The sequence below is a fragment of the Mytilus edulis genome, chromosome 14 (assembly GCF_963676685.1).
Source record: "Mytilus edulis chromosome 14, xbMytEdul2.2, whole genome shotgun sequence".
NCBI classification, from domain to species: Eukaryota; Metazoa; Mollusca; class Bivalvia; order Mytilida; family Mytilidae; genus Mytilus; species Mytilus edulis.
In genome coordinates, this window is record NC_092357.1 from 24,030,790 (window position 1) to 24,057,208 (window position 26,419).

Consider the following 26,419-nt stretch of genomic DNA (forward strand, 5'->3'; position numbering starts at 1 on the left):
TATATAAAAATTTAATGATACTTTTGGATATTTTGATAATATACTGGCTGTAAATAATTACGATTTTAGTATGTATACTATTATCCTGTTGTACCTACTTTAAATAAAGCTAAACATACAATGACCACTGTTCTTTCTCGATCTTGATATCTATGTCATTCACGGAAAGCTAATTATCCATCTATAGATGTTGACGTTCCCTTCCCACCATCCTACTGTATTTATGTATCTCAACTTGTACGATTTGCTCGTGTATGTAACATGTAAATCTTAAGGTTACCATTTTTTTATTGTTTAACTTTTGTAATGATTAATAAGTTTACAAGCGCATTCAATTTATTGTATTTGTTTTGCATGTACAACAAACTAATATTAATTAAGATATCGGGAATGGGTCAATACGTTTAAACAACACACAAAACCTATAGATTACGTGGATTTGTTTTTAGATATGACTTTTAATTGTAAACTGCATTTCTTCCAGGTTGAATTAAAATATTTATATACATGATAATAACACGCTAATGTATTATGAAATCCTCTGTTTAGTATTAAATCAATTTATCCGGTTATAGAATATAAAGTACATGTAAATAACCTCTATCATGCGTTGAACATGGGATTGAATAAAAAATAATAATTAATATCACTACCCCTTATATCTTGTTACGGTCATTGTATTGGTCTCTTGATATACAGCAAGTATTCATGCAATGATCGTGCTAAAAATCAGAAATCCTTTTATGTTTTCAGTTTATATGAGTTTTATTTTCTAGCTATATATAATTATTCAAAATTCATAAAGTAGCATTGAGCTGATAAATACATGTATTGCTTGCATTTGGAAGTTTAGATATTGTTTTTCCCGAGTAAGGGGAAAAGAACACGGACACGAGCCCAAGTCAGTGAATGGTATCTTAAAGATGAACTGAAGTCAAAACTCACAATTATACGTAACAAGTATAATAAATTGTGATCTTAAGTACACGCTTAAAACACAGTTCAAATACCAAAATTTATAAAAGTTAAATGTTCATTTGTATACTATAGCATATTCATAATTCATATAAACATGAAACATTGTACTTTTTTAACAAATTTTCAAACAAATACAGTTAATAATTATAATAATTATTCACAAATATATGTTACAGAACATTTGAAAAATCTACTAACTACATGTTATTATTTCCTGTTGTACAACGTGACAAAATTCCAATAATGCAATGACATTTAAAGTACTTTATATGTACAATGTACTAGTATGATGTTCCTCCTTTACTATTTACAAAATTGAGAATGGAAATGGGGAATGTGTCAAAGAGACAACAACCCGACCGACAAAAGAACAGACAACAGCAGAAGTTCAAAAATAGTTCTTCAATGTAGCGAGAAATTCCCTCACGCTTAGGCGTCCTTTATTGTTTCTGTAGATCGGGTTAATTGTTCAAGAATTTTTTAATTACCGATCTGTCGGTCAATGTTATAATATCATATATTCCTATCTATTTTAACTGTCGGTTAATGTTATAATATCATATATTCCTATCTATTTTAACTGTCGGTTAATGTTTTAATATCATATATTCCTATCTATTTGAACTGTCGGTTAATGTTATAATATCATATATTCCTATCTATTTGAACTGTCGGTTAATGTTATAATATCATATATTCCTATCTATTTGAACTGTCGGTTAATGTTATAATATGATATATTCCTATCTATTTTAACTGTTGTTATTGGCAGGATTAATTTGAAATTCTTGAAAAAGAACTCTTTTGTTGCAAAAACAATGGCAACTATAAACAAAATGAAAAGTTGTGTAATACCTAGTCCATAGATCTTTTAAACATTTGAAAATCCTTGTACAAAACTAACGGGTGTAAATAGTGTGTGTGGTGTAAAGCAAATCTATACAAAAGTTTAATTTAAGAACAAAAGGATGTTTCAAATTCAAAACAAATAATGAGTGAACTTTTTTTTCTCAAATTATTACTGATTACAACATATTAATGTATATATCTGATTAATTATTAGGCAAAATATATCTATTAATCTATATTGTAAATAACTAACACATATAACAGGTATGGCTATAAAACAATATTCGCATCAGGGAGTGTTGTTAATTAATATCGTAGGTTTCTTCGTGATTTGGCCATCAAGTATTCATGCAATGAGCGTGCCTAATATCAGAAGTCCTATCATTGTTTTCAGTTCATATGAGTTTTATTTTCTGCCTATATTTAAAGAATTATAAAGCATAAGATAGTATTGAGCTGCTATATACATGTAATTTTTAATTTCAGTTTCTTGTGTACAATTCGCAGTTTAGTTTGACGTCCATTATCATTGACTAGTATACATATTTTTAAGGGCCAGCAGAAGGACGCCTATGAGTGCGGGAGTTTCTCGCTACATTGAAGACCCATTGGTGGCCTTCGGCTGTTGTCTCCTCTATGGTCGGTGTGTTGTCGCTTTGACACATTCCCCATTTTCTTTCTCAAATTTATTGTTTGCATTTTGAAATGTAGATATTGTTCCTTGCTTGTAAGGAAATAAACGACACCGACACAGTTACCAGTCAGTGTACAGTATCTTAAAGATAAAGTGAGGTCAACACTCACAATTGTGCTGGACAAGGTTAATGATCGTCATCTTGAGTACATGCATTGAAAACCATTCAAATACCAAAATTTATAAAAGTTAAATGTTCATTTGTATACAATTACATATTCATAATTCATATAAACATAAAACATTGTACTTTTTAAAAATATTTGCAGACAAATAAAGTGAATAATTATCATAATTATTCACAAATGTGTTACAGAATGTTTGAAAAATTTACTAATTACATGTAAATATTTCCGGTTGTAAAACGTGACAAAATTCCAATAATGCCATGACATTTTAAAGTTATAGGTACTCCGTACTTGTTTGATGTTACTCCTTTACTATTACATATTGTTTCTACAGATTTTTTAATTGTTTAAGAATTATTCAAATCCTGGACCACATACATTCCTATTTTTTAAAGTATTGTTATTGGCAGGTTTTAGTTGAAATTCTTGAAAAGGACTCTCTTGGTGCAAACACAATGAGAGATATAAACGAAATGAAAAGTTATATTTTACCTAATCCATGGATCTTTTAAACCTTTGAAAATCCGTACACAACACTTACGGGTTTAAGTCGTGTTTGCGGTGTAAAGCAAATATATACAAGATTTTAATTTAAGAAAAAAAAGATGTTTCAAATTCAAAAAACAAATAATGGACGTACATTTTGTCCTTAAATTAGTGATGATTACGACATATAAATGTATATAACTGATTAAGTATAATGCAAAATGTATCTATTAATCTACAATTTTTAAATAACTAAAACATATAACAGGTATGGCTATAAAGCGGAAATCGCATCAGCAAGTGCCGTTTATTTATATCGTCGGTTTCCACGTGTTTTTGACCATCAAGTAGTCATGCAATAATCTGGCTCAATATCAGAAGTCCTATCATTTTTTCACATTATATGAGTTTTATTTTCTACCTATATTTAAAATCAAAATCCATTTAATAGCATTGAGCTGCTATATACATAAAATTGAGAAAGGAAACGTGTCAAAGCGACAACAACCCGACCATAGAGCAGACAACAGCCGATGTCCACCAATGGGTCTTCAATGCAAAAATGCGAGAATTCCCGCACCCGTAGATGTCTATCAGCTGGCCCCTAAAATGTGTATACTAGTACAGTGATACTGATAATGTATTGTTTGCCATTGGAAGTGAAGATATTGTTATTTGCGTGTAAGGAAATAAACGACACCGACACGATTTCCAGTCAGTGTACGGTATCTTCAAGATAAAATGAAGTCAACACACACAATTATGCTTTACAAGGTTAATAAGTCGACATCTCGAGTACATGCATAGAAAACCATTCAAAAACAAAAATTTATAAAAGTTCAATGTTCATTTGTACACTATTTGTCAGTTCGATAAATTTTAATAGGAGTTATCTAACTTTACCAAATAAATTTGTCGGTGTGTGTTATCAACTCATCAACCGTTAACCATTTAACACTGGAATGTTCTTTTGTTTGAGGTCCATAGGTCCTAACCATGAAAAATAGGTCACGGCCAAAGTGTAAGGTCAAGTTCTAAATTATGGCTTTTCCTTGTTTTTGGCAATTTCTCCAAGACTTTTCAAGATATACATACAAAACAAGTGCAAAATGTTTGCTTTATTGTAATGAAGATATGTTACATTTAGTCTGATACAATTTAATGACATCTTATAGAAGTTAGTTCCACTAAAATGTCTTAATATAAGGTCTATTGATTATAACTTCAACTAAGTTCATTATAAATCCATATAAAAGGTTAAGTGACATATGACCTTGAGAATGACAACCGGTTGACCATTAGAAAACCGGAAGTAGCTGTTTTGCACTTTGTTCATATGAAAGTACTCAGAATCCATATATTTTGTAATTTAGATACATTCACTTATCATTGAAGACTAGAAGTGACTTTCTGTAAACCGGAATTAAGTGGTCAATCATATCCGGGTTTACATGCAAAAGTATACAGAAAATATATATTTTAGAATCAGTGTGAAATGAGCTATCATATGAGACCAGAAGCAACATTTATTTAACCGGAACTAGCATATTATCTCCTTTAGTTTAGATTATCAAAATTATTCTCGAAGTCTGCAAGTTGTCTTGAAGTCTTGTCAGATTAATCAGTTTACAAAAAAAATGTCCAAGCAAAGGGGGCGTATGCCCTCTACGCCCCTTCCCCCCGCCTCCACCCTCTGGAACCGCCACTGACAGTGAAACTCAAATTGCAGACTCTCTTATTAGTAATAACAAAAACCTGTGTTTTCTGTGACCTTATTTTGTAAAATATATGTACATATATTTTATTTATTACACTCTAACTGTTTAACAGTTACATTTGATTATTCTCTGATTTAGAGTAATTCTCGTTTGTCAATTTTCCAAATTTCACCATCATGCCCCCCTTAGCACAGTTATTTAATAATGAATGGAACAAAATGTGATTGAGTTATAAATAATAGATAAATGATTGAATATTCTTTATTTAGTTTTTCTTTATTCTCATGATTCTTCCAGAGACATATATATGCTCTGAGAATAATGATCCTTTATTCTATATTTTTGTTTTTTAACTAACTTTTTTTTTGGTCCTTATTTAATTTCCCATTCTCGATTCCAGACTAACTTAACTCTCACATATGATATTATACGTAAATGTACGACAGCATGAAAAAAAACGAAAACACGTGTTACCCAAAACGCCTCAGCCTATTTGTTAGAGAAGGCAGTCTGAGATATTTGAGAAAAAAAAATCTGACTCTGGTTTTTGCCTATTAAAAACTAAAATTCTGGCCGTATCTGGATTGAAAACAATAATCTTGTCCACTTCTGTGCTATTAGAAACGAAAATTTCCAACAGAATAATTTAGCATTAAATAAATATGATGAATAAAAAAACGGATGTATCTTTTTGGGGCGGAGGTTTGCATGTGTGACTACATGGAATGTCAATTTCGCCGAAATGAAATATTTAGTACCTTTTTTAAAGACCATACTGCAAGAAGCTGCTGGGAGTGGCCTTTATGTCTCCATTTGTCGATCGTCATTCATAAACTCATTGTCATTTCAGACTCATTCGTAGCCTTTGGTTAACTTGGAACTCCTCACTTTCCTTAATTTTGTTGGTTGAAACATTTGGATAAAAATTGCTTGTTTGTCTTTAAAAAAAAACTTCGCCCTACCCCCCTTTCTAAATTTCTGGATCCGCCCCTGCCTGTGACAATGTCAAACAGTTGCCAGTGAATTAAAAATTCTACTATAAATCTGACAGAAGTTCAGTTAAGAATCTGTGCATTTTGATTTTCCTTGTAATATCATTAGGAAATGTACTATAAATATATAATAGAAGATGTGGTATGATTTCCAATGAGACGACTATCCACAAGAGACCAAAATGACACAGAAATTAACAACTATAGGTCACCGTACGGCCTTCAACAGTGAGCAAAGCCCATACCGCATAGTCAGCTAGAAGTTTCAAATTCCTACTGCCACCTTCATTTAAAATTGCATCATAGGCGGATCCAAAAGGGGGGCTCAATGTTGGACTTGATCTTTTTATCCAAGGTTAAACAATATATATTGTTTTATAATTTTCAACTCATGAACTATGCAAACATTTTTAACACTATCTTCTCATTATATTCAACAAAAAGCTCACCAGTTCTTATCTTCACATGTTTGTGAAAATGGCCAATCAAATACAAATTTCTAACTAAATTTGCCGTGAAATATTCTAAAACATAAGTTGCCAAATGTTGAAGTTCCTAACTGTTTATAATTCACAGTACCTGAATTCACTCATGTATTTCGGTGGTTTGTGTTGCACATCATAGAGGCGGATTTAGAGCACTCTGCCCCTCACCTTTTTGTGGGCAAAATTTGATTGATTTTATAAGGTATCACTGAAGCATGATAGAGGCCCCTTCTTTACCAGTCAGTGGGTCCCCTTATCAGAGGCGGATTTAGGGGGGCGGGGGGCCGGCCCCCCTTTTTGAGAAAAAAAATTGATTGATTGTATAAGGAATCACTGAAGCATGACCGGAGCGGCCCCCCTCTTAGGCAGCCAATGGGCCCCCATTTATAAAATTTCTAGATCAACCACTGCTTATGAAAATTGCTGGATCCGTCACTAGCACAATTTTAGTTTTAAGTCATCGTAAGTCCAACGGGTTACTTTCATTCTTTTGACTTTTCTCAATTTATTTGATTTATGGCTGTAATTAACTACTACTTTAATTGGTATCCAGTACCGTACGGAACGAAGTATGTAGACTAAGTGACTAGTGTTTGTCGTGATTTAAACACGATATTAGCGTTTCTTTCCCCTAAACCTTATGAGCCACATTAAACAGGATAGATTACCTCAGACCTCAAACAGTTACACTCTGAAACATTTTCAAGTACTTTCTATAAGCTCATGTGTATTTTCTTGTTAGCATACTTTTGTACTTGGACAGATAATCAGAATAATCAACAATCATGTATTGGCAATGTTAATTGGTCACGTTTGTTTGAACAACCAAACCAGGTAATTTTTAATTTAGCCTCACATGTACAATGTTAATACATTCAGTCATTAACACAAGGGTTACAAATAAGGAAATCCTAAATAAGATATGCAAATCTATAATCAAGTGCCATAACTTACTGTATGAAGCACTTGTTTATTCTGAGACTACTATAACACATAGGTGTAACTGTTATAGTATTCTAAGAATTGGTTTAAGAATTATATGGATAACCGATTAAGCACATTTTTCAAACTAGGGCTTTTACTCACAAACATTACCAAAAAGTAAAATCACAAAAATACTGAACTTAGAGGAAGATCAATTGGGGAAGTCCATAATCACATGGCAAAATCAAATAACAAAACGCATCAAAAACGAATGGACAAAAACTGTCATATTCCTGACTTGGTACAGGCATTTTCAAATGTAGAAAATGGTGGATTAAACCTGGTTCTATAGCGCCTAATCGATTCAAAGGACTTTATTCAGTTAGTGAGTTAATTGCCCTGGTTAATACATCAATAACCTCTAGAAAAAATGTTTAATCCTAGAATCATTGAGATATTACTGATAAAGCAATATTAGTCCTTCAAATTAATCTAGGTATCTAGGAATTTGAAATCAAAGAAGTATACACACATATATATGTACAAATTCCACCCTTATGACTCTACAAGAGATAAATATAAAACTTTTTGTAGTGTATCTAATCCACTAGCAATGGAGATAATTTATGTCAAATAAAAAGATAAGTATTAAAATCTTTTGATGATTATATGTGCCCCCTTTATGGAAAATCTTCAGACAAAGATGAAAAGCTTTAAAATTAAATTAATGATTCAATTTTTCAAATAGATAATGGAATAAATATTGGAATACTCAGGTGAATTTGTTTTTATTCAACATAATTCATTGTAACCACTGTAATAATAACATTTAACATTGTCATACTATTATAAACACATACCAAAAGTCCTTTAGATTGAACTGAGACTGATTCGTGTATGGTCCATACTAGCTGCATCCGGAATCGTAGCTCTTATGGTTCATGTGTTTGTTATGATAAATAAATAAAATAGATCAGTGGGTCTCATTTAGTTTGCATAATTTCAGTCTTCCCTTATTAACTTTATAAAACTAATCAAATATAATGGCTAAAAATGACAGAACTGCAAAAATCATGCTTACAATTAATGCAGATATAACAAGTCTTTAGCAAAGTATTGTCTTTTTAAATGTTTATTTTAACCTAAACGATAAGGCATATGGTCAACGCTATTATTTCATTTTTGACAATATTGATTAAGTGATTTTTTTGTTTTGAGTTGACAAATAGATCAGTGACCCAACTCATTTAATTTGCATAATTTCAGTCTTCCCTGGTGAACTGCATAAATTTATAAAATATAATGGCTAAAAATGACAGAACTACGCAAATCATGTTTACAATTAATGCAGATATAACATGTATAAGCTATTTTTTATAATTGGTCTAGTTTTTTTAATTTGTTCAGTTAAAGTACATTTTTATTTTTCAATGCTATCTTATGCAGAGTAACAATAGCATTTTTGAAAACAGCAAATGTACAGACATTTAGAAATTAGAAACTATTTAAAAAAAAACTTGAACATTTTAAGCCTGGTCTAGATTCAGTCTTTTCGGTTTCAAGTTAGACATATCACAGTTGTTTCCCAATTGTTAGATGCGTTTAAGCTTTTGATTTGGCCAATTTATAAAGAATTTTCTGTTTTTAATTTCCTGTGGAAAACAATATTTTTTGGTTATTTTACTTTTTGCATTTAAAGGAAAGATAAAAAGTGTCGTTTTAAAGTAAATACCTCATTTTCTAATAATAAATTTTTGGAGGGAACACGTCTCCTGATTGGTTAAACGTATTTTGTCTTTCAGCTCATAGAAATCATTGTGTCCTGTGACGATGACATCATCCATGTTTATAGTAACCACTAACAGTTTCAGGTTTTTGTTAGATTGATAATACCAAACATAGCAATTGATAAAATTGAAGATTCTGGATTTACCAAAACAGGAAAACTTAAACGCAAAAGTTTGCAAACGTTTTTTTTTTTAAATATGCAAGATATGTGACTGAAAAAGAATAGCAAAGAAGCTTAATGCCAACTTTCTCTGAGGTAGATTTCAACCTTAGTCTCAAATGAATACTAAATCAACAGACATTATCTGACCCCTTAGTTTTATCCTATCTTTACAATCTTATTTAACATTCGCTTCGCCCATGATTAATAATGTACTGTCATTAACATTAATGGTACCAATTTTTCAGCAACAGATGCGCATATGGACAATACATATCTATTCAGTGATATTGGAAAATGCAAGATTTTAAAAAGAAGGTAATATAATTTATAAAAATATTTCAAAAACAGACCAAACACCTACAAAACAGATTAAAATCAATCAAACATTCTATTAGCACGATTTGTGTTTATTCATTATTATAAGCAACATATCTCTGAGAATTTTTCTCAAACAGTTCTCCAGGGAAGATGGCAATGCAAATTAAATAAGATGGGTGAACACAAAGATTTTTTATCATCTCGAAACAAAAAAAGCACCTTTCAATATACAAACAAAAATAGTGTTGAACACATGCTTAAGTTAGTATAAGCAAGACTTTCATGGGTAGACAAGATCGTTAAGACACCTTTAATTAAAAAGACATAAAACGACTGTACATTGTAATAAAAGGTGTGAGTTCACATTATAAAAGTTTTATTTTATATAAGTCACGTGATTATATTACAAGGATACTAGCTTATATAAGATATATTCTCTATATCCATTCGTATCTTATTTCATTATTGGAGTAGATCTTCTTGTAGATGAATAATCTCTTACATAAGTCTAACGAATTCAAAAGTTCCCGGTAGTTCCCGGTAGTTCCCGGTAGAAAACATGGTAGTCACTGATTATCAAAATTGTATGTATCATTTGTTAAGGTAAGTGTATGAGCCTCCTCATTGCGGTTTTTTATTGTGTGATAACTTTGCCGTCTTTATAGTGATTATCTGATAACCAGACTAAATATTACATGATTATTTGAATATTAAATAATCTAGGACTGTATTTTTTATAATTTGATTATCTTGCTGAAAAATTATTTTGTTTTGATTCTGTGATTATATTGCCAAAATATTAGTGATAATGTTATTACTTTTACACCCCAATGAGAGGCCTCGTGTATAGATGTTTAAGTCATTTAATCAGTCCAGGTCTATATTAGACTGAGAGTGATAACATTCCAGATCAAATTTCTTTCTGAACAAAATATGAGTTTTTGGACATGTGTCACTATTAAGTTCTTTATAAAGCGTCTTTTGTAAAATAAATTGTGTTCATTTGATATTATTATTACCATGCTCTTTAAGTTAAAAAGATTTTACATTTTGGATGCATGTTAGTAATAATCCGCATTCTTTTCATACCATCAAATTACATATATCGATATGATTGAAGTTTTATTTTATCATAGTAAAGTATATAAAAGATATCCAAAGCCAATGCAATAGGAATAGGTCTATATAAACGGTCAAATTAAAACGTTATCAATCAAAAGAGAAAACAAAACCTGCTACAGTGCTTACCTCAGACTTGATACTGGATTTTTTTAAAGAATATGGTGAATTGAACATTCTTTTATAGCTTAGGTACCCTCCCCCTTTTCCCCCTTTTTTGTATGGCAGTTCTTAATAGTTCAAATATTTTTGATTAAATGGTTATGTCATTAGAATTATTTGTTTTTGCGATGTTTGTATTCTAAAATATTAGTTTGTCCTACAATTTATCTCCAGAAACACACCAAAGAAATAAATGAATTCAAACGCACCAGACGCTTTCTGTATCAGTATCCAGTAATTATTTTACCCTACAATTTTAATCAGCAAGGATAGCGTTCCAAGATCTTTTTTTTAATGTCCCATATTTTTAAAGGTAGAGATGTGACTCCGTTTCAATATGTCATGATGATAAACTTCTTAATTTGATATCTATTTTACATTCTAGGAAATTTCAAATATATGGATAATGTTGATAGTCTTGGGAACAAGTTTCCACCGATCAAGTAAGTAATTATTCATAAAGGTTCTGATTGATAGGGTAGGGATACTTTTTAAAGCTTATGACACTTTATTACTACAGATTCACAGTGTCCTTGTCGAAGTTAAACAGCTTCCATCCTCTTTTTGTCGTTAATTTCAGACTTTTAAATGTTACTCAACGATTGAATAACTATTTGTCAAGTGCAATAATATAAATTGTTGGTGGTTAAACACACGAAGCAGTCTGGACTATATTGCGGCGGTTATATATATATATTGTTTGTGGTTTGCACTAGGCGGTAGAGCCGGAACCAGTCGAACATATTACAACCAGTGGGGCTCTAACTTCTAAAATTAGTATTGATCGAGAAGTGATCCAAGTAGATAATAAACTAATAATGTTGTTAGGTGTGAGTCAAGGCTCCATGTTGAAGACCGTTCTTTGACCTATAATGGTTTACTTTTACAAATTAATACTTGGATAGAGAGTTTTCTCATTGGCACTCATACCACATCTTCTCATATCTATATAAGAAGGATTTAATAATTCGTATAGGCGTTCTTTGTAAACGTATATTCAGAAAACACTGCGGACGCAACACTTTTATTGAAATCAAAATTTATGTGTACCTATTCACGTCTCGATGCAGATTATATATAAAAAAAAGAAGATGTGGTATGATTTCCAATGAGACAACTGTCCACAAGAGACCAAAATGACACGACAATTAACAACTATAGGTCACCGTACGCTCTTCAACAATGAACAAAGCCCATACCGCATAGTCAACTATAAAAGGCCCCGAAATGACAATGCAAAACAATTCAAACGAGAATGTTTGTCTCAAACTGTTTTACCGGATAAATAAAAGCAACAGTAGTATACCCGCTGTTCGAAATTCATAAACCGATTGAGAAAACAACAAATCCAGGTTAAAACTAAAACTGAGAGAAACAGATAATCAATCAGAAAAGAATGAATCAAATTTCGAAACCAAGCAAAACATAAAATTTCACGAAAAGGCTAGCTATAGGAAATGGAAAAGTCATGAGGTTTTATTTTGTGTTAAATTTCATAATTTATCTACAAACAGCCGGTTGTATATCTGCAATGTATTTATAATCTTGAATCAATTTATGTTATTCTCTGTTCGATTTCCATCGTACGTTAAAGACATATTTTGCATAATTTTGATTTGGTGTTATCCTGGTAATAGCTTTAATCTGTATGTCTATATTTTTTTTAATTCGTGACCTCGATAACAATAAAAGTGTACTAGGATAATAATCAAATATACCAGACGCGCATTTCGTCTACATAAGACTTATCAGTGACGTTCAGATCAAAATAGTTATAAAGCCAAACAATTACAGAGTTGAAGAGCATTGAGGACCCAAAATTCCCAAAATTGTGCCAAATACAACTTATCAATGATAAGTGTATCATCAATAGGCGTGCGTACGACTGGATTTTAAAACTTGAAATGTTGATACGAAACAACACCGGTAACACGGGTGGTAGGCGCATATACAATATTTCAATCCCGGTATTCTGAGTTTATTTAAAAGGTTTTATAAACAGTTACAAAACATTTATTTATATCGCAATATATATAGTTGTATATAGATCACCCCTAGTTTTTGGTGGGGTTCGTGTTGTTTATTCTTTAGTTTTCTATGTTGTGTCATGTGTTCTATTGTTTTTCTGTTTGTCTTTTTCATTTTTAGCCATGGCGTTGTCAGTTTGTTTTAGATTTATGAGTTTGACTGTCCCTTTGGCATCTTTCGTCCCCCTTTTGTAGCTTTTATATCTTGGTTTCTAGCTGCCTGATTTGATCTACTAACAGATTTATACTCTTCTTATGTTTATTTTTTTTCTCTAAAGGTGCTTGTGGAGAAGATGCATTTGCTTGTTCCGATGGTGAATGTATTGAAGTCAATTCTCTATGTGATGGTTTTAATGATTGTGCCACTGGAGAAGACGAGCATGGCTGTAAGTAGAAATTTATTTTATCTTATTCTCTAATGCTTTACACATGTCACATGTCATGATTTGTAACAAGAACATATGAATTGGCAGTTTTAGAAGCTAAAGTACTATGGGTAATTGCATTGTGCGTCACCCTAAAATATGCCCCGTCCGTCTGTTCGTTCGTTCGTTCGTCTGTCCCGCTTCAGGTTAAAGCTTTTGGTCAAGGTAGTTTTTGATGAAGTTGAAGTCCAAACAACTTGAAACTTAGTATATATGTTCCCTATGATATGATCCTTCTAATTTAGATGCCAAATTATAATTTTTCCACTATTTTATGGTCCACTGAACATAGAAAATGAAAGTGCAATTTTCAGGTTAAAGTTTTTGGTCAAGGTAGTTTTTGATAAAGTTGAAGTCCGATCAACTTGAAACTTAGTATACATGTTCTCTATGATAATATCTTTCTTATTTGAATGCCAAATTAGATTTTGACTCCAATTTCACGGTCCACTTCACATAGAAAATGATAGTGCAAGTGTGGCATCCGTGTACTGTGGACACATTTTTGTGTTGTAGACTTTTGAAAATATTGTTCAGAATTTATACCTGAAACTGCGAAAAAAGAACAAAGTGACACATTAGTATTAAAATCGGTTTTTATGCCCCACCTACGAGAGTAGAGGATTATTTTATTTTGTGGTCTGTGGGTCCGTTCGTTTGTTCGTCCTTTGCACGTTTGCTCGTCTTTCCCGCTTCAGATCAAAGTTTTTGGTCAAGGTAAATTTTGATGAAGTTGAAGTGCAATCAACATCAAACTTAGTACACATTTTCCCTATGATATAATCTTTCTATTTTAATGCCAAATGTTACGGTTCACTGAATATAGAAAATAATAGTGTAAGTGGGGCATTCGTGTACTATGGGCACATATTTGTTAATCGTTAGTTTATTATTATGTTTTATTATCCAGCGACAAGTTTCATCTGATTTTTTTTTTTGAATATATATAAAACATTGCAAATTCCTTGACGTTATGTTTAATTACGCATCATTCTGTCGTTATATTAGATTTAATGGGTGGCATAACATTTGAAATATTAAAACAAACTTCAGGCACAATTTCTGTAAATTTAGACAATGCAATTTACCATAGTTATTCTCTTTCCGGCTAAAATTGTATTACTTTTATTATGAAGATATTTAAAAAAAACAATTTATCCTTGAATGGATGGCTGATATGCACTACAATTTTATTCAGAGGTCATATTTTTAACAATTATTTGCACTGAACATGTCAGAGTTTAAACTTTAATATGATTGTGTACTACCCCTACCTCCACTTTGTGCCAACATCAGAATTCAATTTTCACCGCAAAAATAAGTAGCCGTACTGGTAACAGATCCAAGTTATGTATATATCAGATGAAACATAGAGATAATATCGGGGAACCAGTACGTCAACAAATCAGATACAAGATATTTACGAATACTATATATCTCCCTAAAGGAGACATGGTTTAAGAAACAGCTGTATTTACAAAGTAACATATAAAATTTAGTTTTGGTATACATGTTTTACAGTTGTAAAGTTTAGCATGTAGACTATGATGCAATATGCACGCAATATCCTTTGTATATATATATATATATATATACAACTCGTCTAAACATCAACCCAACAATGTTAGATCTGTAAATTTGCTTTCGCAAATTTTTGGTTCTTCCCTCGCCGGGATTCGAACCCATGCTACTGTGATATCGTGACACCAAATCGCCTGCACTGCAGCCGTCCCGCTAGACCACACGACCACCTGGGCTCTTAAAAAAGAGCTTTCGCTGGCCGTGTGTTACCTTTCCACGTCAGTTTTAATCTAGCGGCGTACTGCAGTACATGATATATAAGGCATGAAGATGTTATTGTTACAGATCAGCTAAATTATCTATAGTAAAGGATCCTACAAATTAATGTAAGATACAGTCACAGAAAATAATTATATTTATAAGTACGTCTGAGTCAGTGACAACCCTACAACAGATGTATCCATATATATATATATAAGTGCCTATCAATAGCAGCACATGACATACAAATCTATGGGAGTGTGGATAAATCAGTACAGAGATTAATTCAATTACACAAATAAAATTATAGATTGCCTAACAATGCAATTTTAACACACTATTTAGTATGTAAATATAAGAATGTTTACAATATTTACAAAATGATGAAAATAAACGCAATATTTCGCTAGACCAACTAGCTTTATCAAGCGTGCCTCTATCCAGGTGAAATCGGATGTAGATGATAAGAAACTTTTGCAGCTCAACGTCTATGTTGCACTGAACTGTCTTTTAAATAAGAAAATTTTGCAGCTCAATGTCTATGACCTCTTGCATTTAGCTGCTTTGAAAATAAGAAAATTTTGCAGCTCAATGTACATGTTGCACTTGGATTTAGCTACCTTAAAAATACATAATTGGTAGTTGAAGTTAGCAACGTCCATTGGCCAATATTACGGGATAAAAAGGACGATGCTTTGTTTTAAATTATTCTTTATCTTTCCTGTATCTTTTTTCGTCTTTTTCGTTAAGGCCATCAGGTTCTAAAGTGTGGAGTTGGTGGATCCAAAAGTTTTCTCTTCTCCTTCTCGCCGTGGTGTCCCATTCGGTGTTGACTTCTATAATTTGGAAAGTGACATTATCAAATGGATGTTTTGTTGAACGAAGATGTCTTGTGAGAGGACAGTTTTTGTTGGTTTTGTACGATGAACGATGGTTATTGAGCCGAATATTAAATTTGTCCATTGTTTCTCCCACATACTGAATGCCACAAGTGTCACATGTTAATATATAAATTGAGTTCTCCGTTTTACAGTTGGAATTAGAGTAGATGGTATAATTTTGTTTCGTAACGGAGCTGATGAAAGAACTGCTTGTATTGGCAGCTTTACAACACAAACAATTCCTTCGACAACATTGTTTGTAGCAACCGGGCGATGGATTAGGCTGCTTTGCTAATACAGATGTCACTAATTTGTCACGGATGTTTTTAGGTCTTCTGAAGGCCATGACTGGTGGTGAAGAAAATAAATACTTTTTTTAGATTTAAATCATTTTCTATAATTTTCCAATGCTTCTGAACAATGGATGACACATTTTTAAAATCAGGATGGTAAGTGAGTACCAGGGGTGTTCTGTTAGCTGCTTTATTCTTATCTTTGTACTCAGTGAGTACCAGGGGTGTTCTGTTAGCTGCTTTATTCTTATCTTTGTACATTCTCACCGAATGGGAAACCACGGCGAGAAGGAGAAGAGAAAACTTTTGGATCCACCAACTCCACACTTTAGAACCTGATGGTCTTAACGAAAAAGACGAAAAAAGATACAGGAAAGATAAAGAATAATTTAAAACAAAGCATCGTCCTTTTTATCCCGTAATATTGGCCAATGGACGTTGCTAACTTCAACTACCAATTATGTATTTTTAAGGTAGCTAAATCCAAGTGCAACATGTACATTGAGCTGCAAAATTTTCTTATTTTCAAAGCAGCTAAATGCAAGGGGTCATAGACATTGAGCTGCAAAATTTTCTTATTTAAAAGGCAGTTCAGTGCAACATAGACGTTGAGCTGCAAAAGTTTCTTATCATCTACATCCGATTTCACCTGGATAGATGCACGCTTGATAAAGCTAGTTGGTCCAGCGAAATATTGCGTTTATTTTCATCATTTTGTAAATATTTTAAACATTCTTATATTTACATACTAAATAGTGTGTTAACATTACATTGTTAGGCAATCTATATATATATATATATATATATATATAAAGAGGATGATGTATGCTCGATTATTAGAGAACTCTTCTCAAGAGATCAAATGACACAGAAATTAAAAACTAAAGGTCACAGTAAGTCCTTCAACAAAGAGCAAATACCATACCGCACATGATAATTGCCCAATCGTTTATTTTAAGCCACTTAACAAACGTCATATAGACCATTGCTTGGATAGAAAGTTGTCTCATTGGCACTCATATCATATCTTCCTATATCTCTATATCACACATTTACAAAAAATTTGAATTAAAAACTATCAACTATATTATTTTTCTCAATATCGCCTAAATGAAAATCGCATTTTAGTCTAATATGACAAATTTCGAATAATAAATGCACACAATAATTTCTGAATTAACTGTACATGCTTCTGGCGTCAAATTTGAGCCTCTTGTATGTTCATGCTTCTGGCGTTAAATTTGAGCCTCTTGTATGTTCATGCTTCTGGCGTCAAATTTGAGCCTCTGGTATGTTCATGCTTCTTGTGCATCTAAGGTAAAAAATGAAAGTTTTGTTATTAATTTATGAATAGGATAATATTTTGAATATTATAATACGGTCGGGCAATATTGGATAGTATAAAAAAAAAGTGTCTGCATAATTTGTTTCAGTACAATCCATATTTTACATCACAAAATACAATGAAATATAAGTACTTTTTGTCAAGCCGTCGACTTTAGTAGAAAAAGCGAAACATAGCGATCCTACATTCCGTGGTCGGCGCCGGCGGCGTCCACAAATATTCACTCAGTGGAAATAGTTTTTGAAATTTGAATAATTTTCCTAAACTATACTGGATTTGTACCAAACTTGGACATGTTGGACAGAGGCTTATTTATAATCATAAGGGTATCCAGAAGTAAATTTTGTAAAAATAAAATTCCTGTATGTGTTTATTTTTCTTGTAAATAAACTTAATTTTTTTGCAGTGAAACATGACATTCACGCTGTGATTAAAGCTTTTAAACTTAGAAAGAAGCTTTTTTATGATCATCAGATAGTATGCAGAAGTAAATTTGTTTTAAAAAAATCCATTTTTTCCGTATTTTTCTTATAAATGGACTTAGTTTTTTTTCTGTCAGGAATACATTCACAAATGGTGAAGTTGAAATCATCCCTTCGTAAATTTTACGGACGCCATCACGAGTTGGTTGACCGTTATGGAATAACCGTATCACAAATGATATCGGATATGTTCCTTACGTCGTAACTACAATCCCCTTCCCTTTCCTGAATGTGACCTACCGAATTAAACTATTTACCGGATTTGTTATCACATAAGCAACACGACGGGTGCAGCATGTGGAGCAGGATTTGCTTACCCTTCCGGAGCACCTGAGATCACCCCTAGTTTTTTGGTGGGGTTCGTGTTGTTTATTCTGTAGTTTTCTATGTTGTGTCGTGTGTGCTGTTGTTTATTTGTCTTTTTCATTTTTAGCCATGGCGTTGTCAGTTTGTTTTAGATTTATGAGTTTGACTGTCCCTTTGGTATCTTTCGTCCCTCTTTTTTCACTCTGTGGTTAAAGTTTTAAAAATATTAATAACTTTCTTACTCTCCTGGATTTGTACCAAACTTGGACAGAAGCTTGTTTCTGATCAAAAGATAGAATCTCAAAGGAAATTTTGTTACAATTTTGTACCTGTTATCCGTATTTTACTTATACATGGACTTCATCTACAATGCACACAATTGAACATGTGTTTTGCTTTGACCCGCCATTGTTACTCTGGTCTGTTTAAATAAACTCATCACAGATAACAGGTTAAAAAGATGTATTTGCATCAGACGTGCCAGACGCACCAGACGTTGTGTCTACAAAAGACTCATTAGTGACGCTTGAATAAAAAAACAACTGGAAGGGCCAAATATGAACAAAGTAAAAGAGCACTGCGAACCAAAACCATATTAACTTAAATGGTTCCCTCTCATGATAAATATTCCGAGTGTGCTAAAACATATAAGATATTTGTTAAAACTAAGAAACAGTAAAATAGTTTTTGATGTTCTCTTCATGACGTTCTAGTTTTCTTATGTGAAATGTTTAGTTTTCTAGCGTCCTGTGTGACGCTCAATGTACTATAGAATGTCTTTTGCATGAATTTCCTAATACATGAATTGTTTATTTAATATAGGGTGCAATGCCAATTTCCAGTGTAATAGATTATCTGTTTATTTACTACAGGGTGTAATGCCAATTTCCAGTATAATATATAATCTGTTTATTTGCTACAGGGTGTAATGCCAATTTCCAATGTAATAGATGATCTGTTTATTTACTACAGGGTGTAATACCAATTTCGAGTGTAATAGATTATCTGTTTATTTACTACAGGGTGTAATGCCAGTTTCCAGTGTAATGCATGATGTGTTTGTTTACTACAGGGTGTAATGCCAATTTCCAGTGTTATAGATTATCTGTTCATTAACTACAGGGTGTAATGCCAGTTTCCAGTGTAATAGATGGTTTATTATTTACTACAGGGTGTAATGCCAATTTCCAATGTAATGAATAGTTTATTATTTACAACAGGGTGTAATGCCAATTTCCAATGTAATGGATGATCTGTTTATTTACTACAGGGTGTAATGCCAATTTCCAATGTAATGGATGATCTGTTTATTTACTACAGGGTGTAATGCCAATTTCCAGTGTAATAGATTATCTGTTTATTTGCTACAGGGTGTAATGCCAGTTTCCAGTGTAATGGATGATCTGTTTATTAACTACAGGGTGTAATGCCAATTTCCAGTGTAATAGATTATCTGTTCATTCACTACAGGGTGTAATGCCAGTTTCCAGTGTAATTGATGGTTTATTATTTACTACAGGGTGTAATGCCAATTTCCAGTGTAATAGATTGTCTGTTCATTAACTACAGGGTGTAATGCCAGTTTCCAGTGTAATAAATGGTTTATTATTTACTACAGGGTGTAATGCCAATTTCCAATGTTATAGATTATCTGTTTATTTATTACAGGGTGTAATGCCAATTTCCAGTATAATATATAATCTGTTTATTTGCTACAGTTTTAATGCTAATTTCCAATGGATGATCTGTTTATTTACTACAGGGTGTAATGCCAATTTCCAGTGTAATAGATTATCTGTTTATTTGCTACAGGGTGTAATGCCAATTTCCAGTGTAATAGATGGTTTATTATTTACTACAGGGTGAAATGCCAATTTCCAATGTAATGGATAGTTTATTATTTACTACAGGGTGTAATGCCAATTTCCAATTTAATGGATGATCTGTTTATTTACTACAAGGTGTAATGCCAATTTCCAGTGTAATGGATGATCAGTTTATTTACTACAGGGTGTAATGCCAATTTCCAGTATAATATATAATCTGTTTATTTGCTACAGGGTATAATACCAATTTCCAGTGTAATGGATGATCTGTTTATTTACTACAGGGTGTAATGCCAATTTCCAGTGTAATACATGATTTGTTTATTTACTTTAGGGTGTAACGCCAATTTCCAATGCAATAGATTATCTGTTTATTTACTACAGGGTGTAATGCCAATTTCCAGTGTAATAGATGATTTGTTTATTTACTTCAGGGTGTAACGCCAATTTCCAGTGTAATAATGGCAGTTGAAGATCTTTTCTTAAAGAGTGTAATGGAGTTAAAGATTGTCCAGGCGGAGAAGATGAGGGAAGTCAATGTATGTAACACTGTCTTTCTATGTTTTTTCTGAGGGCCCCGGTGGCTGAGAGGTCTAAGTAGTTACTATTGTAATCACTAGTCAGTCAACACTGACGTTGAGAGTTCGAACCCTGCTCGTGCGGGTTCATTCGACTTTAATACTAATTGACTAGAATTGACAGTTTTCCTATCGAAGGTCGGTGGAATTCTCCAGGCACTCCAGTTTCCTTCACCAATAAGAACTCGCCGCCACGAAAAAACCTAAATGCGGTGCTTAAAAGTGGTGCTCCAACACCAAAAATCAAATCAAAATCTAAGTTCTCAATTAAAAGAGGGACAGTCATGGCCAAAAATGAAAAAGACAAACTGACTAACAATAGCACACATGACACAACATAGAAAACTACAGAATAAGTAATACGAACCCCTAAAAAACACAGGGATGATCTCAGGTGCTCCGGAAGTGTTGCTCATATTATAACAAATCCGGCAAATATTCTAATTCGGTAGGTCATATTCATGAAAGGGAAGGGGATTGTAGTTAAACAAACCTGTATAAACAATGTGTCATAGATCAAATTTATTCGTTTTGTGTATATTCACTTGTTTGTGTTAATATGTATGTTGATTGAGTCATTTCAATTGATACTCCATAGTGTGTCTTTCTATGTTTTGATTTAACACTATTGTTGCAAGTAAGGAGGAATGTTGGTACCTATTAAAACGTATAAATCCGCTGCATTTGTTTACACCTGTGTCAAGTTAGGACCCCGATGTTCAGTGGTTGTCGTTTATATATATATATAAATAAAAATTGCGGTTTTTATCCAACGCAATCATAGGTTTGAACGTAGTTTTCAATTTAAACTCGTTTATATATATATATATTTATATGTTTAAATATACTTTTTCACTTTTTTGGTCTTTTGGAAAATGTTGTTTGTGCTGTATTTAGACCCTTTTACAACGAAATTTGTTTTACATGCACACGTATAAAAATTGTGGTTTTTATCCAACGCAGTCGTAGGGTTGAACGTTGTTTTTAATTTAGATTTGTTTATATATCAATGTAACCGTATTCGTATGCTTACATGGGTGATATAAAATACATCAAGGGCAACAAGTTTATATAAAAACAATATTTTGTACGAGTTCTAAAATAAGATGATAAGAGAGTGTCACCAGCTCTGTATACGTAATGGTTTAAATCGGAACAGCAAAGTAAACATTAAAATATGAAAATAGCACTGTATAAATGTGGAGAATTCAAAACACTTTTAAGATTGGAAAATTTACATGCGTTCAATAACTATAATTAATGACAACTATATCAACATATTATATTATTTATAGGTAAATGTCCTAATGGTGGATTCAGATGCATCAGTGGAAAGTGCATAGACGGTTCAAAGCGTTGTAATGGGAGAACAAATTGTCCAGCTGGTGACGATGAGGGAGCATCAGCATGTGGTAGGTTAGTTATATGTGAAAAAAGAATAAGTGATGCTTTAGGATCTTCGTACCTTACCACTTATGGTTTTCGATTGGGTTCCTGTTGCCAAAATATCAATATACTATATAGTATTTCATGCTTCGGACTGTTGTTTGATCTATCTTTGTTTTAATTTTGTATGTATCTCTTCCAATAATGAGTTTGTGCATTGCCTTTTTATATCATGGATTAGATTTGACAACCATCAATAAGTTCGCATACCCATAGATTGGTTCAATCGTTGTAACGGATACTGTGGATTCATTATTATTCGTTGATTTTTGTGGGTTTCGGGGTTACAAAAGAAACATGAGGTTCAAATAATTAACGTATTAAAAAAATTATATAGGTTTTGTATCTAGAGAATAACAAAACCACGAAATCAAATATCCACGAAAATACAAGTTTTCAGCTATCCACGAAAATTGATACCAACGAAAATAAATGAATCCACAGTTTGTGATAGAATATATCAATACGATTACGAGTGAACATCACAATACAGTGAGTAATAAATACACTGAAACTCATTTTTATTTATTTCTAAAAATGTGTTCAGGGACCTCGGTTGCTGCCTGGTCTAAGCAGTCGAACTTCTCTTTCAGTAGCCTGTCAACACTGATATTGTGACAAACTCCGAAACAGCGGTTACGTCCTCTTTACTACGCTACGTTGACTTTAGCGAAGCAACGTCACCATTGTTTCGGAGTTTGATATTGTGATTACCGATAATGCACGTTACAGATGTGCTTCACTCCAATCATAATTTAATAGGATTTTCAGTATTACTACCAAAATTTGGTGGTACTCTCCAGCCACTTGGTTTCTCTCCACCAATAAAAATTGACCACCACGAAAAATGGTATTAAACATCAATCAATCAATCAACTTATCTGAATCTCGTCAACGGTAGGAGTAAGCATATATTGTGAATAACATCTGCAAATGTGCTTATCCTCATTTTTATCATGTACTGCCACTATAACAGAACGACAGCATACCTAACAGAAAACAATATGATGAGGTTTTTAAATTAATATCAAAAGAGAGCAATTTGAATCAATTTGAGTTGGCAGAAGAATTCAAAGGTTGTTGATACCGATGACAATATAAATGACAACTGTAGTGTGTGTTTTTAACTATATGCCACCATCAATATTTGTTAAATGGGCATGTCATCTATTAATTGGATATTTTGATTGTATATTAACGTTTTTTATAACAGATTGTTTTCATTGTTATTCTTCCATTTGATTTTACGGATTGTTGCTGCTAAAATAACAATCGCTTTCAATCTCTTATGATGTTATATTTAAGGAATGGCTGTAATATTTTTTTTGTTTATGAAGAAATAACATAAAAAATGTGGTGCACACTGAATAACGCGCGTAGCGGAAAGTAAGTTATTTCTTATAATTTAATTCTAAATTCCGTTTTAAACCGGTGTAAATCATAAAAAAAACGTTGATGACGTCATGGTCACATGTCAAAATTGTGTCTATGATATGATAAACAAATCGCCGTCAGCCAATCAGAAGACGCGTTACATCCAAAATTCAATTATATTTAAATATAATTAAGAAGTAGAAACATCGGCAACTAGAGAAATTTGAAAATTGAATCTACCAAGGTTAGGAAGCACTAAGTTTGAGAATTTTTAGTCATATTAATGCACAGTACACTGAGAATTCGATATAGTTCATCAGAGTTAAAACTGAGTATATCTAACAGAAAAAAAGGTTAAATAGGGATCAACATACATTGTAAATGAGTCAAAATCAGTCAGTTTGTTTACATATTTTTCTTTACATGCATTCGTTAAGAGATGTTTGAATTTCATAGGATGAACACCTATTTCTATTTAATAGCTACAACAACGAAATCAACAACACAACCGACAACTACAAAAATGACAACAACACAACCAACGACACCACAACCCATGACAACAGTACCCACTACAACACTATCGACAACAGAAACTACAACAAGACCAACAACAACATTATCGACAACATTAGCTGCTACACTATCGACAACAGAAGCTGCTGCAACCAAATCGACAACAGAAGTCGCTAAACTATCGACAACAGAAGTCGCTAAACTATCGACAACAGAAGCCGCAAAACAATCGGATCCAGAACAGAGGACATCAACACAGACGACAATGAGGCCAAATGGTACTTAATAAAATATGATAATTAGAACTTCATATGATAAACATATGTGCTGAAGCATTTAATTAGAGAACTTTTAATTTGTTCATTGAAACTGTAGCACTATTTTCCTACCTCAACAAACAGTTAAGGCAGTAATCATTTAATATTCATTCGTTCATTATACAGATACAGAAAAGTGTGAATTTTTATGGTCGTTCACTGTGATAGATTTGGTTGAAGGATTGATTTGGTTGAAGGATTGATTTGGTTGAAAAACCTTAGTACTTATTGGTATACAAAATTTTACGGAAACAAATAATTTACATAACATTTGTCGTCTCTGTCATTATTTTTTTATCAGTTGGTGTCGTTTGGTGCTGTGTTACATTTTTTTTTCGTTCATATTTTTGTACGTACACACTACCGTCAGTTTTCTCGTTTGAACTGTTTATATTAATTTGGTCTATTTTGGGACCTCTAATAGCTAACTATGCAGTATGGTCTTTGCTTATTGTTGTACGGTGACATATAGTTGTTAACGTGTGTTTTATTTGGTCTCCTGTAAAGAATTGTTTCATATATAATCATACCACATCTTATATTTTGTTAGACAAAGTCATTGCTAAAATAGAAAAAACATCTGAGGGTTGCTCCAGAGGGATCAGCAGATCCTCTCCACACTTGACACCCGCCGTGTTACTCCTATAAAATACGATGATAAGTTTTTATTTATTACATTGTTACATTTTATTTTCAATTTTAGTATGTGGATCAGATATCATAAGAGACTATTTAAACGGATGTTCTTGTAAGTAACGGGCAATTATATTCCATTGATAGTTTGTGCAAATAATAAACTAATTAAATAATCACAAGAGAATTGAGAATGGAAATGGGGAATATGTCAACGAGACAACAACCTGAAGATAGAAAAGATTACAGTCAAAAGCCAGCAATGGGTCTTCAATGCAGCGAGAAAATCACACACCTTAAATAAAAATGCAAGCACATCAATAAGTGAATAATTTTGTATGAGTATTATTTTTCGACAGTGTGTTCATAAATAAAGGCAACAGTAGTATATCCTGTGAAACAGTCATAAATCGATAAAACAAAAATTCAACCGAGGGAGACACATCAACTATAAAAGGAAAACAACGAAACAACAGAAATACTAAAATGCAAAACAAAACCGCCAACAAATATAGAAACGGACTATTTGAAAGATGTGACAGGCCGTATCCCGCTGCCATTTAAACCAACAAAAAAACAAATTATGACGGAAACATTACATCTGATCTGACGTTATTTGATATTACATACAGTTGAATTACAGAAATCCACAGAAATTGTTGAAAAAAGCAAATGGACATTACAAGTAAATATTTAATACTTTTAACATGTTTAAAGCCCTTAATTCTAATTTTTCCCTTTAAAAGTTTCTTTCTGTAATAAATATTATTTAACAAATGTTGTTTGAGTAAAACCATCTAACTTTTTATCCGATATAATAGAAAACCCTTTCAGTTGATTTGTTTGTAGGATAAAAACCTATTATCATATCTTTATGCTGCCATGATGTTCAAGGCACAGTTTGTTTCATTCATGTGTTGTAGATTATTTACACTGATTTAAAAAAATTTAAAATAAGTGATCTGATTGCAAATGACAAAACTGTGCAACAGAGACTAAATGAAGTACATGTAAGCATAAATTAACAAGTGTAGATCGCAGAGTGTTCATCAACAATGCACAAACCCAATAATACATATTAAGCTAGTAACGGCCACGGAATGACACATGTAAATACCCTAAATCAGAAACAAAAACGCCTGATTTTTTTACAAAACATCATACGATAACCCAATTTACGCCAAACACTCCAAAAACATAAGAAAGTGGTGAAGAACAAATTATAGACGTCAATTGGAAGTTCTTTACTTTTCATATCAAACGAAAGAGCATAAACAACTAGCAAAAGAAATAAAGACACAACGTACAGACTTGAGAGCTCTCGCAGTTATTTAGAGCTATTCGTTAGCAAATTCAACCTGACCACAAATCCTATGCATCGACT

General features: G+C 32.4%; 1 protein-coding gene across 1 annotated transcript in view; it reads left to right on the forward strand.

The window, feature by feature from the left end:
• Positions 1-9,499: 9,499 nt before the first annotated feature.
• The window catches only part of LOC139504067 (uncharacterized), a 98,137-nt gene continuing 81,217 nt past the window's right edge, over positions 9,500-26,419 (forward strand). The window contains exons 1-8 of the mRNA XM_071294125.1: positions 9,500-9,520; positions 11,190-11,247; positions 13,110-13,217; positions 19,766-19,836; positions 20,606-20,714; positions 22,045-22,161; positions 24,052-24,363; positions 25,106-25,150. Of these exons, the coding sequence (XP_071150226.1) occupies positions 9,500-9,520; positions 11,190-11,247; positions 13,110-13,217; positions 19,766-19,836; positions 20,606-20,714; positions 22,045-22,161; positions 24,052-24,363; positions 25,106-25,150 (841 nt within the window). The remainder of the gene's footprint in view (positions 9,521-11,189; positions 11,248-13,109; positions 13,218-19,765; positions 19,837-20,605; positions 20,715-22,044; positions 22,162-24,051; positions 24,364-25,105; positions 25,151-26,419) is intronic.